The sequence below is a fragment of the Thalassophryne amazonica genome, chromosome 10 (assembly GCF_902500255.1).
Source record: "Thalassophryne amazonica chromosome 10, fThaAma1.1, whole genome shotgun sequence".
NCBI lineage: Eukaryota > Metazoa > Chordata > Actinopteri > Batrachoidiformes > Batrachoididae > Thalassophryne > Thalassophryne amazonica.
Window position 1 is genome coordinate 77,204,186 of NC_047112.1, and position 17,968 is coordinate 77,222,153.

The following is a 17,968-nucleotide window of genomic DNA, read 5'->3' on the forward strand; positions in this document are numbered from 1 at the left end:
ACGGTTCACGAATCAGCATTACCGGAATGGTCGGCAGAACCGGTGTCACTGACCAAACAGTCCCCCCTAAAAATTGGTCCGCCCTGCTTTCACTGCGCATGCATCATTTCGGACCACAGCAGCATGTCTGAGACTGAGTCTCTACATCCAAAGTGATCAAAGGGAATAATGTGATTAATAACCATCAGATGACAAAGTAAAGCCTCGTAAATCCTTCTGAAGTCAGTTTTAAGCAGAAACGAGGCCGTTTTAAGCAGAAATGAGGCGATAATCAGTGAATCGCTACTGATACTCTGAAATGACGTAGGCACAGATGTGCTGCTGTGGTGCTCCGATCGGTCCCCCGTCTTTTATTATGAAATAATGCTGAATTTATGTGGAAATGATTGTTGTACAAAAGCTTCAGATATCTGTCACCGAGATAGATGATGATTGCAGTTTTAAGCAGAAATGAAGTGATAATCGGTGAACCACTGCTGATGTTCAGAAATGATGCTGCTGATGCTCCAAAATGACATGTGCAGTGAAGGCAGGGGGGACCAATTTTTATAGGGGACTGTTCGGTCGGTGACTCCGGAATGATAATACAATTGACAGAATGATTGACAAAACAGCACCTTACTATGCCCCCTACCTCTCAGTCTGCTTGTATTGATAACCAATTTGAAGATATTGATAACCAATTTCAAGATAATGTTGCAAAATGTTATCATACAAAGCAGAAAGTCCCCTGTCATGTTCAAAGCACAAACGTATCTCTTTTCAAATTGCCAGAATAGCTCATCGCCATATTGGAAACTTTACCCTCACTAATGCTGGACAGCACCACACGAGCTCCTGTTCTGCCATTCTGTTGCTGTTCTGTGAAGAGGTTGGTGCTTCTAATGCTGATCTAAAGCTTTATATAGTGGCTAATTAACTAAATAATTTTAATGGTGAGACCTGATCATCTCATCAATTGTTTTGGGTGTAATATAAGCAGAAATGGCCCATTCTGCCCATTATGATCCATTTCATTCACACATTGCAAATATAAACTGGACCAAACACTGAAGTGGACTGCTATTTATGATGTGATATAGTCACTTTGTAACAACTGGTTTCAAACAAGGTGAAGAGAAAGATCTCTGATCTGCTGAAAACATGAAATATCTTGGATTCATACTGTCTGCAATTAAATAAAAGTAAATGTGATTGTTTTTGTTTTTATTTTAATTTGCATTTTCATATCATCCCAACTTTTCCTGGTTATACAGTACTTTGTGACTTCATCATGGAGTACTGTATAATCTGAAACAAACAAAGTGAATGTGTGCAGTTTTTATTGAAGCTTTTGTTGTGCAACATTTGCATTGCTGTTTCTGGTAGATCAGCATTCCCACTCCTTGTGATAAGTGGGTGAATGTACCCACTGGTCATAAAAATTTATAATTGTGTAGCCTAACGATAGTCTGCAAATTAGTGAATGAGGAAATATTAAATTTGAAATATGTTCATATTTTAGGGAACACAGTTAATATTTTAGTCATTAATGATTTTATTTCATTCACCCACAAACGACTCAAAATTAGGTAATTGCAGGTGGGTTGCAATAGACCGTATCGGAGATCCGCGCGCACAGGGGTTGATGGGATGCCAGTGTTACAAACAAACCTGTGCCTCACGCGCTTTGGCAAACACTTCAGTATCGCTCATGAGCCCGCGCCCTTCAAGGACATTTTGCACCTAAAGTAAGAAGAATAAATGTTTTTTGGTAGGAAATGAAAAAGTGGGCAAGTGAAAAACTTCTTCAGGCAGGTAAAATGGCCACCAGCCTGCACAAAAACAGGCGCATGAAAAAGCTTAATGTCACTCCCTGTAATGGAGGAGGGATCAACAAGCACTAAAACAGGTAGAAAAATCATGAAGAAATAACCTTTATTATCACACACCTGCTTTAGCTCATAGCCAAGTTGAAGTGTTGGGTTTGGGTGCAGTTCTGTGCGTTTCCCATCAGTAAAGTGTACACTGCAGACACGAGAATTCTTGTTGGGTGTCCAGTTCTTTACACTGCCGGACTCCAGCTGCTGCTTTCTGTTCACTAACTTTGTCCATTCTGCTCTCCTGGCTGGATCAGAATAGCTGAAATGGCCTTGGGCAATCACAATCCCCAGATGCAAACCTGCAGTTGTGTACCACACTCTCTGCTTCCATCTCTCAATAGATTATGTGCTATTCCCACAGTCTTTCACTGCACATATCCTGCCCATCTTGCCTCTACTACCAGTTGAACATCTGCTGCTGGTCTGGGAGCTGTGTATCACTGAAGTCCAAGTGTTGAGAGTGAGATAAGCATGAATCGCTGATGTAAACAAAGCCTGATGCAACAGTAAGCAGTGCCTGACGTGGGTTTGTAACGATAGCGGCGACCGAAAGTGGATTCACATCATGCGCACTCGGAACTTTGAATCGGTCTATAATGCACATGCATCTCTGCATGCATGCAATAAAACAGAATTTTGCATGCACACACATTTTTGTGCATTTTTCACGTACTGTAGTGCCGAATGGGAATGCTGTAGTAGGTCACAACGCTCTCAGGTGGTCACCAGTCTGTTGGACCCGACTCCTCTGGAGGAGGTGTCACAGATGGGGAGGGCGAGCCTTCAAAGGTGCACAGTTTTGCTTAATTGTTAACTGTAGATTGCCTGGTTGTCTGTTGGACTTATTTCTTTGAAGTGCCAGAAACCATTGTGTGCAGGGATAAATATCTGTTCCTTAACAAGTGAAGTGGAAAAACTAGATGGGCAGATAATCCCAGAAAGAGTTAATTGTTTTGTTTTGTTAGGATGCCAGACCTCAGAGCTCTCTGGGTGCAGGAGGCAGCAGGTTCTTGAAGAAGGCTTCACGTGCAACAAACAGCAATCAGTCCACTCACAGCAGCCAAATGCAGCAGGACTTTCAGCCCAGGTACATCTGTGGACGAAAGAGCCACAAATACGTATTTTACGCCGATGCTGAGAAAGTAATATCATTTGATCCATGGTTCCAAATCAACATGTTTGCAGACCAAAAACAAACAAACAAAAAAAAAATCAATTGTGCTGCAAAAAGCCATAAAAAGCAAGCTAAACTAAATTTATGTGACATAAGTCACATAATAAGCAAAAATGGATCAGAGTGAGGCTATCATTTTTTTCTCGTCATGTTTCCCTTTTAGAAGCGTGATATCTTCACAGCTTGGCAAACAAACTGCTGCTTTGAGCAGACTGGCTGAAATCGAGAGACGTGTCCGCAGCAAAAAAGAGGCCCTGCAACAAGTAAAGCCGGGGCTGAAGGCTGTCCATGCAGTGTCGCAACCTCCATGCACCCACTCACTGGAAGTCGGTGTGTCCAGCAGTGATGAAAGCACAACGAAGAAGAATTTCATTAAAAACGAGCAAGCTGCAGGTACTGATATGAGGAACACTGCTGTGTCTGATGATCCGAAAGTTCCAGATGTTGGTTTTAGATCCAAGTCCCGAGCTGCTGTTGCTTCAGTGCCATTGGTGAGTTTGGAGACCAAGTCGTTGAGAGGAATGAGTGGCGTGAGTCTGGAAAGTGATGAAGAGGACATGCAGAAAATGCTTGGAGACTCATTTAATTCAACAGACTTCAGCTTGATGAAACCTGAGACATCTGTCAAGAAAAGAGCAGACAAGGTAGGTACACTTATGCATCTTTTCTGCCATGTCAGCTGAAAAAAACAGCTTTAACAAATTTAACACTTTAAACAATAGCAAAAATTGATAGAGAAATCTGTGTGCTTCACAGGTTTAAAGTGTCTTATTAAACTCACAAATGAAAATTAAGAAATTCCAAAAGGATTATTGTCAGGATTGGGAGATAGACCTTTAAGCTAGAAATTTGGATCATCGTTGTTGCACAAGATTGCTCAAAGGGTTTTTGTAAATGTTACAATAACAATGATCAGGGATTCTTAGAGTTCTGCTCCATGACTGAGTCATTGCTGTTGACATGTGAAGTTAGGGTCTGGGAGCAGGCGTTGATGCCCAGTGTCCAGTGGTGCACCATCCACCATATTAGAGAACTGCCTTGGGTCCTCAATAGCAACCACCAAGACAGACAACCCGTTGTAGGTGTCGCCATCCCCAGAGACCTCTGTCCATGGACCTGATGGCTACATAAGGTCTTTGAAAGCATCTCTCAGTTTCAAAGGCTGAGGACACAGAGATGTGAGCATCACTTCAGAGATAAATCAATCTCTCAACAAGTTATTTTTTAAAAATATTTTATTCACACACAATGGCAAATGCATCACATTGGTGTGATTCATAACGTACATAAAAACATGAATAAACAATAAAACAAGCAAGGGTTTAAAAAATACTGTAAAATTGTATAACCAAACAATAATACCAGGCTTCAACAAGGTCATAAAAAAATTTGATAGCATATATAATGTAAAACACAGAACAGAGTTAACAGACTTTTAAAAATAGAATTTGATAGAGTAAAATAAAGTTATTGTAGTTGAAACCATGCATACTGTATAGTTAATACATAAGAAGTTGTGTATGTATAAAATTTCTTGAGTATCAAATCCAGTAATATCAACTTTACCTTCAAGTGAAAATCTTAACTCTTTAATTTGGCAGGCAATTGGCACACTGTTGTCATATGTGAATAAAAACCTATTTTTCATCTGGCTTTTGCTTAATGTAAGGATGTAAGATTTCTTAAAATTGAGCAGTGTTGCAGTAACACTGCTATACTTCTATACTTTTACTGTCTCCGTCCATACTTTTACTGCATACAGATACACTTCTGTTGACTGAGGTCAAGAAGACTTCAAATGCTTGGATCTTAAGTCTCAACCCAGAACAATTTCAAACCCAGATTCTCTGACTCCTCATCCAACTTCTTAAATGCTGCAATCAGGGCATTGATTCTGCAAAGATCATAGCATCATTCACAAGGTCAAGGTTGGTAAACTTTTCCTGGCACATAAGCTACCAGTCTCATGGTAGTCAGTCTCATTGACTGGATGTATGGCTGGGTAGTTGCCATCTAGTACCCAGGACAGTTCTGTAGTATGGTAGATGATGTGAACCACTGTGCAAGTGCATGGTACCAGACCTGATCTGACCTGCCCAGACAGCACTACTAATTGAAATTCTGTGGTGTGCCTGTCAGTGATTCTAAACCTGTAACAGTGCGGTCATGTGGCGCGGATTTTTGGCTGCACTGTTGCCTTGTTTAAATTTCAAAGTAATATTTTGCTGTGTCCCTTACAGACTGTGATCAGACCCAGCCATAAGGACTTCACCACACCTCCTATGGTTGTCCATCTTTCTCCATCCTCCAGTACAGCCCCTCTACACTCTCCTACTTCTCGCTTGAGTTCTTCTGATATTGCAGCTCAGGCTCTGTACAGCCTCTCTGCTCTCTCTCCGTGCCCCTCTCCTCCCAGTGTTTCCTCTTCTAGAGGGAGACCAGGAATACCTCCCAGAATTGGGAGTCCGGAGCATTCCATCTCATCCATGTCCAGTCACAGTGAGGTCCATTCTCTTGATGAGCTCTTCCCTGTTGCGGAAGTGTCCGAAGGTTCAGATGTTGAGAGGTGCTCAGTTTATTCTGAAGGTGAGTGAAGGTCTTTATTTCATCAAATGAATGCCCTTAAATGTTTGTGTTATGACAGTGTGGCATTAGCTGCATGTAAAGTTGACCGAGCTGCAGTTATTCACTGAGTGCAGGTAGTTTAATTGCATTGATGGTCAGCGCCTCGAGCCCTTTGTGGAATGGAGAATGCAAATGGAATGGCACAATGCGCATGTCCGTTTGGTGTGTGTTCCAGCGCACTTTGTTATTTAAGCAGCGGGAAATACTAGCGCAATCCTGTGCACAAAAGGGTTGGGTTTCTGCTGTTCAAGAAACATCGGATTCACTAATGCCTTGGAAACTAGATAAACAAGGAGGTCCATAGTCTCAGAGTAAAGCCCCTTTCACACCAGGGCTGCTCCCAGTTGCTCCCTGTGGCGTCATGACGACGCAGGAATTTCTGCGTCAGGTACGCGCAGCAGGGGGCAGAGAGGAGGTGAGAACGCAGCCTGCAGGTTCTCTGCACAGCAGGTTGTCTGCAGCCAAACTGTGCATTCTGACTTCTCTTCTACTTGTTGTTGTGCTGAGCTGCAGGGCTGTGCTCTGAGTTCTGTTATAGTTTATCTTTCCTGCCTTGATCGTGAGATGCGTGCGCGCGCGCACGAACAGTCCTTAAGCAAATGTGGAGATGTCTGGAGTAGAGGATGACATTTGTGGGTCACGTGATTCTTGCGGGATTCCCGCGGGATGGGATTCAAAATTTTATCAATCCCGTGATTGGGATGGGATGGGAATAAAAATGAACGGGAGCCGGCAGGAGCGGGAATGCCAAAAATAGATGATGATTTTCATCTATTTAATGCGCGTTCACACCGGGCGCGATCAGACGCTACAAATTTGCGGGGGTCGCGTAGCGATGGACGCGCCTCCTTCGCCCGGTGTGTCGCTCTGCTTTTGCTGCGAAAATTCGCCCCAGTGCGTCATCAAATAGGAGCTTCCATTCCGCTCGCCGGCTCCGGTTGTCAGTCAAGTTAACATGACGGACCTTGATCACGCTTGTTGTTGTGAAAAGCTCCCAATACAGGGAGTATCATTATTTGCTGCAGGAGCTGCGTCTGGATGACGGCTGCTTTCAGTGGTCCTTCCGCCTCTGCAGGACCCAACTTGAGGACTAACTGTCCCGTTCACGCGCGCACATGTAAACAATAAAAAAAAAGAAAGAAAGAAACTCCGCTGCTTGCTGCAGCTCGCTCTTCCACCAAAAAACTCTGTCATAATTGTGTTTAGAAACCAGTCACCATTTGTTTTATTATACATCTGTGTAGTTAATAAGTAAAATAATCTCCATTCGCTTGTGCGCGCACGTAACATAAAAAGAAAAAGAAACTCCGCTCCTGTTGCTGTGGTGCTGCTGCTCGCTCCAAAAACTCTGTCATAATTGTGAAATAAAGGACAAAAGAGACACAAGTCCTGCTCACAGGCTACTACCAGATACAGGACATGTTCACATCTTCAGTCAAACTCCAGACATCTCCACGTCACTACATATTCAGTCCCTGATTGATCATCACGGCGCGAGACATACGGGAGTGGGATGGGAGTGGGACTGATTTTGAGTGGGAGCGGGATGGGATTGGGAGTCATCTTTACAGAAGTGGGACGGGATGGGATTTATTTTTTTACTCCAGTCCAGGATTGGGACAGGATGGGATTTTTTTTCTGGGAGCGGGATGGGACGGGAGTGAAAATCCACTCCCGTGTCATGCTCTAGTCTGGAGTTCTACTTGATGTTGACATGTCCTGGACTTATGTCCTTTTTTTAACTGTGATGAGAGAGTCTGAGGAGAGAACAAGGAACTAACTGCCTACAGACAATTTTTTTTCTTTTCTTTCCTCCTTTGGCCGCGAGATGCGCGTGCACGCGCACGAACGAACCGTCAAGCAAATGTGGAGATGTCTGGAGTTCTACTTGATGTTGACATGTCCTGTCTCAGGACTTATGTCCTTTTTTGTCCTTTTTTAACTGTGATGTGAGAGTTTGAGCAGAGAACAAGGAACTAATGCCTGCAGCCAGACTTTTTTTTTTCTTTTAATTGTTCACGTGCGCGCGTGAACGAACGTCAATGAGTGGACTAGAGATGTCCGGATTTTTTACTGGATATTTCTGGCAATCATTCTGCATTTTTTTTTTTTCTTAATTTTTCGAACCGTGTCCACTTCGATGTGTCTCACAGGTTTAGAAAACATTTTGATCAAACAAAGCGCCAGACTCTCAGCAACTTCTCAGACAAAGGAATTCCGACGAGGGGCTGGACGACTCCTCCCACAAGGAGTGCTCACAGGTGAATGACGTCACCGACAGGCGTGGAAAAACTCACGCATGCGCACGAGGGTTCAAGCATGTCTGATGTAAAAACATGAATGAAATCCATATAGATTTGAAAAAAATAAAAAGGACCTATACTTTATTGACAGACCTCTTATATTCAGTTGAATACACCACAAAGACAAGATATTCAGTGTTCAAACTGATAAACTTTATTGTGTTTGTGCAAATATTTGCTCATTTTGAAATGGATGCCTGCAACACGTTTCAAAAAAGCTGGGACAGTGGAATGTTTACCACTGTGTTACATCACCTTTCCTTCTAACAACACTCAATAAGCATTTGGGAACTGAGGACACTAATTGTTGAAGCTTTGTGGAATTCTTTCCCATTCTTGCTTGATGTACAGTAGTGTTCAGAATAATAGTAGTGCTATGTGACTAAAAAGATTAATCCAGGTTTTGAGTATATTTCTTATTGTTACATGGGAAACAAGGTACCAGTAGATTCAGTAGATTCTCACAAGTCCAACAAGACCAAGCATTCATGATATGCACACTCTTAAGGCTATGAAATTGGGCTATTAGTAAAAACAAAAAGTAGAAAAGGGGGTGTTCACAATAATAGTAGCATCTGCTGTTGACGCTACAAACTCAAAACTATTATGTTCAAACTGCTTTTTTTTTAGCAATCCTGTGAATCACTAAACTAGTATTTAGTTGTATAACCACAGTTTTTCATGATTTCTTCACATCTGCAAGGGATTCATTTTGTTGGTTTGGAACCAAGATTTTGCTCATTTACTAGTGTGCTTGGGGTCATTGTCTTGTTGAAACACCCATTTCAAGGGCATATCCTCTTCAGCATAAGGCAACATGACCTCTTCAAGTACTTTGACATATCCAAACTGATCCATGATACCTGGTATGCGATATATAGGCCCAACACCATAGTAGGAGAAACATGCCCATATCATAATGCTTGCACCACCATGCTTCACTGTCTTCACTGTGAACTGTGGCTTGAATTCAGAGTTTGGGGGTCGTCTCACAAACTGTCTGCAGCCATTGGACCCAAAAACACAGGTGTCTTCTAACTGTCACAGCACTTACAGGTAACTCCAGACTGTCTTTGATCATCCTGGAGCTGATCAGTGGGTGAGCCTTTGCCATTCTGGTTATTCTTCTATCCATTTTGATGGTTGTTTTCCGTTTTCTTCCACTCATCTGTGGTTTTTTGTCTATTTTAAAGCATTGGAGATCATTGTAGATGAACAGCCTATAATTTTTTGCGCCTGCATATAAGTTTTCCCCTCTCCAATCAACTTTTTAATCAAACTATGCTGTTCTTCTGAACAATGTCTTGAACGTCCCATTTTCCTCAGGCTTTCAAAGAGAAAAGCATGTTCAACAGGTGCTGGCTTCATCCTTAAATAGGGGACACATGATTCACACCTGTTTGTTCCACAACATTGACGAACTCACTGACTGAATGCCACACTACTATTATTGTGAACACCCCCTTTTCTACTTTTTTTTTACTAATAGCCCAATTTCATAGCCTTAAGAGTGTGCATATCATGAATGCTTGGTTTTGTTGGATTTGTGAGAATCTACTGAATCTACTGGTACCTTGTTTCCTATATAACAATAAGAAATATACTCAAAACCTCGATTAAACTTTTTAGTCACATAGCACTACTATTATTCTGAACACTGCTGTATGACTTCAGTTGTTCAACGGTCCGGGGTCTCCGTTGTTGTATTTTGTGTTTCACAATGCACCTCACATTTTCACATTTTCAATGGGCGACAGGTCTGGACTGCAGGCAGGCCAGTCTTGTACCCGCACTCTTACTACGAAGTCACGCTGTTGTAACACGTGCTGAATGTGGCTTGGCATTGTTTTGCTGAAATAAGCAGGGACGTCCCTGAAAAAGATGTTGCTTGGATGGCAGCATGTGTTGCTCCAAAACCTGGATGTACCTTTCAGAATTGTTGGTGCCATCACAGATGTGTATGTTGCCCATGCCATGGGCACTAACACACCCCCATACCATCACAGATGCTGGCTTTTGAACTCTGTGCTGGTAACAGTCTGGATGGTCATTTTCCTCTTTTGTCCGGAGGATGCAACATCCATGATTTCCAAAAACAATTTGAAATGTGGACTCATCAGACTACAGCACACTTTTCCACTTTGCGTCTGTCCGTTTCAAATGAGCTCGGGCCCAGAGAAGGTGGCGGTGTTTCTGGTTGTTGTTGACGTATGGCTTTCACTTTGCATGGTAGAGTTTTAACTTGCATTTGTAGGGATGAACTGTGTTAACTGACAATGGTTTTCTGAAGTGTTTCTGAGCCCAAGTGGTAAGATCCTTTACACAATGATGTTGGTTTTTAATGCAGTGCCACCTGAGGGATTGAAGGTCACGGGCATTCAATATCGGTTTCTGCCAGTGACACCGGCTTACAATTTCATAACAACGCAGTTCATGAATATTAAATTTACTCAGATAACAGCTAACAACTTGTATTAAGTGATGTAAGAGCTTATAAGAACATTTATGTTCTAGTAGTTTAGGTGTTATGCAGTTACTATTGCTTTAATTATGTTATTGTGATGTGTTATTACAGACTTCAAGATCAATGTCATGACATTAGATGACCTTGGTTTGGCAGAAGAACCAATAATAAAGGAGGTAAGATATTACAAAAAAATAAAGGAACAGTAAAATATGCAATATTGTGCAAGTTAGTAGTGCAAGACCCACAATTTAGATGTGTTATATTGACATAATTTGCTGTATTAAAGCAAAAGGGGAAAATTGTTAGAAAAAATTAACTTTGGTCTTGCATTTGTAATTTTGGCATTAATTATCTATATTAGGTTGTGTTTTTGCTCACTTCAGTCTGTTGGTTTTACTATCGGCATTACTGAAATCCCTACCAGTTTATTTTTCTAAACACCAGAAAACAATTTAAGCACATGATCCATTGTTGCAGTTAAAACTCATCAGTAACTCCTGTTTCATACCAGATATCTGTGCTATTGAAGGCAGGATGTCATTTTAAATAAGATATAAAACTTGGATGGTTTGCAAGGGGGCTTTGTTGGACTGTGGCCTTAAGTAGAGGTGCACCGATCGATCGGGCACCGATCATTATCGGCCGATCACGCCTTGATCGGTTTGATCGGTGATTGGCAAAATGCGCCGATCAAAAGGACCGAGCACAACAATGCAGGCAGTAGCGCAGGGAGCGCTTGGTCCTGTCATGACACGCTTTCCTCTGTGACGTAAACTCATTTGGACTTCTGATATGAGCTGGACGGACAAGGAGAGCAGTCGCCATCATCTAATGTAGTCCATGTCCGTCCAGCTCATATCAGAAGTTAAAATGAGTCAAATGGCTCTGAGAGATCTAAATAGACTGCTGTGTAATGAATGGAACCACACTGCCATCTAGTGGATATCCAGTGTGCGTGAGTGTGTATTTGTGAAGCAGTAGGCATTTTGATTTTGTTTATTGTTTCATGAGTGTAGAGGTACAGAGAGTACAAAGAAACTTTGTTCATTTGATTTGCTTATATTGTGAACTGCCATGATACTGGAATTGACAACTAAGTTCGAAATAAAAAAATTAATTGATTGAATTGATTGATTGATTTTGTTTGTGGATCTGTGGATTTCGCGAAAAGAATGTCTCAAAATTACATCACAGAGGAAAGCGATGAATGCATGTAATTGGTGATCCACAAATGCTGAAACTCAATTCACAAATACAATTTCCAGTTTTACAAATGTAATTTTTTTTTTTTACAAATTAAGTTTTATATTTGCAAATACATTATTTACAATTTACAAGTTACAAATATGAAATTTGCATTTGTGGATATCTGAACACATTTGCAAATCAGTGATTATTTGTAGATCACCCTGTGTGCATTTACAAATATTAATGAGACAATTTTAACCCCATAGAATGAGGGCTGTATTTTACATTGTCAACGTATTCTCTGTAGGCTGTAACCTGAGCAACATGAAACATGGAAAAAAAAAAAAAAAAGAAGCTTGCTGGTAGAACAAATTCAGTGTAATAAAACAAAAGTTGGCAGTTTATTCTAGTGTCTTTATTTGAATGCATGTTTTTTGTTTTCATCATTAAGTTTTAATGCAAAAATAGTCCTATACATTGACCTATATTCTTATTTTGGGCATGATCCAAATATGTACTTGTTCGGTATCGGCCTTCATCGGTATCGGCAAGTACAATTTCAGTCAGACATGATATATTACACTGGTCAACAATAAAAGGGAAAAAAAATTTTTTACATGGACCTTGAGAACTGATTTAGGGTAACTTCTGAGCTCAGATTTCCTCTATCACACGACGTTGTTTTGCAATCTGCATGTTCCTTATTGATGGATTACGCAAAAGCTACTCATTCACTCACGGGTTTGACGCCACTAATCCTGCACAAAAGCAGCTTTAAAAGCATAGTTTTTAAACCAGCTTTGCGAAATGTGAACAAGAGCTGTAATTTCGTTTATGGTGCCAAAGAGGTGTGAGAGACTGCAGCTTTTGCTTCAATGCTTGATGCGAGAAATATGTTTTCATATCTCAAAAACGTGATGTGATTGGTAAAAACTAACACCAGATTAAGATTCAGCACCTCCACATGACCCAGAAGCCATTGAAAAACTCCATGCAAGAAAAATCCTGTTGACCAGTGTTATTTTACTGTTGATGTTTTTGTTGGAACACAGCTGAAGCTCCATCTTGAATTCATTGTGCAGTAAATTGATGTCTGCATGCTGACTGTGTTGTATAAACAGAGAGAAGCTGATCATTTTAAAGACACCATCCCTCTGACTGGATCCTCTGAAGCACACCAGCAGTTTACTGGACTGAATACGAATGAAGAGGAGGAGGAAGAAGAGGAGGAGTCCTACGAAAGTGACTTTGAGAGTGACATCGGAACACAGTCAGATAATAGTGCCATTGAGGTGTCTGAACACTTGGGAGAAAGTGGAGAGGAAGAGAAAAATATATCTGAAGTAATAGAGGAGGCTTTGGATTCAGATATTCCCCACAGTGGGGCAGAAAACAATTCAGATACAAGCTGCTCCTGCACCACACGGACCTCTAGACAGAGTCCAACCTCAAAGCTCAGCAGCAGAAGCAGAGACTTTGTATCGTCAATAAAACACGACAGCCGGACAAAACGCCACCGGAAGCCTGTTTCAGCCAGCAGTAGTTTGAAGGATGCAGCAGTACAGACCCAGCATGGTCCACTGGATCACACATGGTCAGGTCAGTCCGTCTCCGCTGTGGTAACTTCACCTTAGTTGTCAGCAGTCAAGCCTCTGAGTGCTCTAGTCACCTTTTGAGGATTTCTTCTTTTGCAAAAAATCGCTTTTTAGCTCCACCAACAAAGTTGGAGGAGGTTATGTTTTTGCCCCTGTTTGTCTGTTTGTTTGTGAACAGCCTGGGGCCCACAGTTTTTCATATAGCACTATATGAAATTTTTTACTGAAGATTCATATCTGGATAGGCAACAAGTGATTCAGTTTTCAAAGTCATAGGTCAAAATCAGGAAAGATCTTGGAAAATTGGAAAAATCCCTATCTTTAACACTGAATGAATTTTCAAACATTCATAACTCTGTCACATTTCTTTCATATTTGAGAGTGTTTATGTAGGATGGTTCCCTTTATCGACTGACAAAGTTTGATCCGGATCTGATCCAGATTGTGGATTTTGTGGACACTTGAATTTAACATTGAAAAGCCCATTTGGTGAACATTTTTTTTTTTTTTTTACAGTTTGTTTTCATTTATATAGCGCCAAATCACAACAAAGTTGCCTCAAGGCGCTTCACACAAGTAAGGTCTAACCTTACCAACCCCCAGAGCAAGCACAGTGATAAGGAAAAACTCAATCTGATGATTTGAGGAAGAAACCTCAAGCAGACCAGACTCAAAGGATGGCCCTCTGCTTGGGCCACACTACCGACACAATTTACAAAGCAATTCACAAAACAAACATACAGGAAATGTTGCCAGTGCACAGGACAGGAGGGTTTCCAGAACAGACACCACACCCATCTCTGGATGGAGCCAGCCACTCATTTTTCTGTTATGGATTTACCGACACCACCAAAATTGGATGGAGGTTCCAATCTTGTTATCAGTCGGAAACCAAGTGCCAAAAAGCAATGCCAAATTGTGCACAGCAGAGATAACCAATGTTCTGTGAAAATTATCTGATAAAGAATTTAGAAACCGAAAAAGCTGAAAAAAAAAAATAAAATCTTGACAACACCACAAAAAAAACCCTTTGATTTAAGTGCATGAACAACGTGCATATTCCTGACATCTGATAACATTTAGCTTATGAAAAACCACTTCTAACAGGACTTTGAAAAATTTTGTGAAATTGGCACCTAGTGTTGGCGGAGGTTTGCGCTGTACCTCTTTTGGCCAAACCAGGAAGGAGGACCAACACCGCACTTATGGTAACTCAGAGACAAAGAAAATGTAATTAGTTCAACCTGATATTAACAGAACAATGTCCAGATTACAATGTAGAGTCAACATATAAAAACTCCTTTCCATATTAAACAAACTATGGATTTTAATGGAACTTAAATAATTGCAAAGAAAACAAAAAATGAGCCGCCACGACAAGTGAAGGATCCTGACTGAGTGAACGGATGTTCCAAGTGCCCACCCGCATGATCCGTCTCAGTTTTGGACCTGGGTGATGCTGTGCAGTGGATGACCCGTCAGCACTGAACCAGCCGCCATCCTCCAAAGATGACACCATTGGTCTCTCCTGTGGGTTCTTAATGTCAAGAGATGAGCCTCTAAATGGCTTTCTCCCCTCATACTGCAGGCTACCTTGCGATGGAACCCGTTGACTTACAAGTTCATCCAACCTTTTGACAGTTCTTGTTTTTCATCCTGCTGGGTGTCATGCCACGCCACCCTCCTCACCAGTGGAAGTGGCGGTTAGACGGCACCTACATGTCCACACAACAGGTTGTACTGGATCAGTGTTACCAGTAGCGGGTACAATGCTGACCCTGACTTCACCAAACGTAGAGGCCTCTCAATGTCTTTTTGTTATACTCACTTACTCCAATCAAGGGTCTCGGTGGGGCCGGCTGGAGCCTATTCCAGCAGTCATAGGGCACGAGGTGGATACATCCTGGACAGGACCACATATAGACAGACAAACATAATCACACATGCACACACGTATGGCACATGAATGTCTTTGGAAGTGGGAGGGAGCACTAAATATCTGGATACTTTATTATGGTCATCATTACACATACCAACACATAGAGGTCCAGACGTGATGAAACGTGGTCTTTTCTGTTTTTATTCTGTTACTCTCCTTGTGTGTAGGTTTGTCTACTTTGAACCCAGCAGGAGGTTTGACTTGTGTCAATCCCGTCCCAGCAGCCATTCACACAGTGGGTGCTGAGACTTTGGAGGGTAAGGCCCTAAATAATGAAAAAAAAAATGTATGTATATATTTTTTTATTTTCTTCGCCTCACTGAATGGAACTTTCCAGCTTTCACCGAATGAAATATTCGTACCATTGAACTCATAAACATTCATTATTTATATATTATTTACCACAATCCTTGTATAAAATGTTGTGTGCTTGTCAGTAGCCACAGTTGTGGTAATTTCATGTGTATGTTTCTTATCTGCCAGCTCTCAGCACCTACATTCCAACTGTAATTGTTCTCAACAATGTGCTGAGACAGCAACTTGCTATGACGAAGCACTTTATGGAGAGCAACCACCAGCTGTATTCCAAAATAGTGCAGAGTATCGGACCCCCGGACTACAAGTACACCACCCTGGAGGACACTGAAGAGGTACGAGCAGGCTGCACATGCGTGTGAGGTTCAGATCATCCTGTGAACTTTTACTGTGTACTTACATTCATTATCTATTCTTCATTACTTTGCATGTACCACAGTGTCTGTGGTCTTAAATTCTTAAAATAATAATAAATCAATACGGTCAATATTCACTTATGCTCTGTGAGTACACGCAGGATGAGAATGCCACACCCAGACTCATCAATAAAAGAGTCAGTACTCTGATTGCAGCACTTCCGAAGCTTGTTGATGGCTACCAAAAGGATCTGATTGAGCTGCAGCTTGTTAAGGGACATTTAACCAGATATTAGCAGGGATGGCAGCACGGTGGCTTAGTGGTTAGCATTGGTGCCTCATAGCAAGAAGGTCATGGGATTGCTTCCCAGCCTTTGTGTGTGGAGTTTGCATATTCTGTGGGTTTTCTCCGTGCACTCCACTTTCCTCCCACAATCAAAAACATGCTTATTTAGGGTCTGCTTCTTTCTTTGTCCCTGACCAAGGCAGTGCCTCTACATCTGGAGTTCGTCCCCGGGTGCCAGACTTTGGCTGCCCACTGCCCCTAGTGGTTGGATTGTGTCTAACTGTAAGTTGGATGGGTTAAATGCAGAGGAGACATTTCATTGTGCAATTTTAACCGTGTGGATTAGAGAAGATCCAAAATAAACTCAAACTTGTGTGCCCAATCCTTCTTTTTTTTTTTTAGAATGACTAATGATGGAAAATATAGAGACAAGAACAGTTCAAATAAATCATTATAACCCCAAAATGACCGTGACATTCATGCCCACGATGTGCATGTAAACTCAACTGTAAATAAAAGCCACATTTGAATCAGCTTCCCTGCATCACATTCTTCAGTTTATTGGAAACTAAAACTTTTTCATTAGCTTGATATTGCATTGAAAATGTGACAGTTTTTCCTCTCTTTTCTTAGTACATCAGAAAGCACAGAGCTCTCAGGATGACAGTAGAGGAAGACTGAGCAACAGCAGTACAGCGCCCTCTGCCTGTGCAACTGAACCTGAAAACGAGGTGCTGAGCAATCTGGAAGGAGGCTACAAGCTGTGTTGCTGTGGAGTAGCAATGTTATTGCTCCCTTCATATCTTGTGCTTAACTCTTTAAACAAGCCAGATACTTAAATGTGAATTTTATAAAAGAGTAGGGCACCAGATACAGCACGCCCACGCAGTGACCACCCCTACCAGTGAATTTACAGGCTCAGGTTTTTACACAAAACTAATTTGTGAAAGCGTTAGTTTGAAATTGTGCCATGCAAGTTTATAAATTAAGTGTTGATCGATCAGTGATTAATGTTCATCACTGCAGAAGCTGAACTACAACAGTATTATTGTTGCACTAAAATGGAACTGTGCAGTTTATTTTATTAAACTTTAAATTTATTGGTTCTTTCAGCTTCCCCCTTTTTCACTTGGGGTTGCCACAGCGACATGTTGATTTGATGCCCTTCCTGATGCAACTCCACATCATACGGAGAATCGGCACAGGCAAACAAATGGCCCATCCTCCCTGATCAAAAATAGCCATCCGGTCTGGTGCAGCCAGATGAGATGTGGGTGCCCCCTTGGCTTTTTCCAGTTGTTCCAACACTGTGGCACTACTCTGGTAAATCTGTCTGGTGAAGGCAAGTGTCCAAAATTGACTGTGCAAGGAGTCCAATGATGGAAGCTACCAAGACACCTATGACACCTCTTGAGTTATGGATTTCTGTGACTAACTCAGGATAGAACCTCTGCTTGTTGTAACACCGCTCACAACTTCATGGTAGAGTGGAAGAGATGGATTTTCACAAAAGAAAACTGTTCAGATGTAGGCTAGAATGTCCCATGTGTGTTCTGACAACCTAGCTGAAATTTCCTTTAAGAAAATCCTTCTCTGGGCCACTTCACTCTGAAGCTGATGATGCAACAGAAAGGTCACACTGTTCACCAAGTCTACACTGAAGGAATTATAGACTTGGTGAACAGTGCCATATTGGTACTATTTTTTAAATGCTTGATGGAAATCAATTCCAAGAAATATTCAGTGACTTGAAAATGTTAGTGTTGGTCCAATTACTTGTCGATGAAAATAGAAACTGTTGTGATCCTGCATCACGTTTTGCACAAAATTCAATATAACAGAGTGAGCCACTGTGTGT

The 17,968-nt window shown here is 41.5% G+C and overlaps 1 protein-coding gene across 1 annotated transcript in view; it reads left to right on the forward strand.

Annotated features, from left to right (window-relative positions):
- c10h19orf44 (chromosome 10 C19orf44 homolog) overlaps positions 1–17,497 on the forward strand; it is a 21,221-nt gene extending 3,724 nt beyond the window's left edge. Inside the window, exons 2-9 of the mRNA XM_034180332.1 lie at positions 2,828–2,949; positions 3,200–3,680; positions 5,277–5,622; positions 10,540–10,604; positions 12,741–13,218; positions 15,321–15,410; positions 15,637–15,803; positions 16,744–17,497. Of these exons, the coding sequence (XP_034036223.1) occupies positions 2,828–2,949; positions 3,200–3,680; positions 5,277–5,622; positions 10,540–10,604; positions 12,741–13,218; positions 15,321–15,410; positions 15,637–15,803; positions 16,744–16,791 (1,797 nt within the window). The 3' untranslated portion in view covers positions 16,792–17,497. The remainder of the gene's footprint in view (positions 1–2,827; positions 2,950–3,199; positions 3,681–5,276; positions 5,623–10,539; positions 10,605–12,740; positions 13,219–15,320; positions 15,411–15,636; positions 15,804–16,743) is intronic.
- The last annotated feature ends 471 nt before the right edge of the window (positions 17,498–17,968 follow it).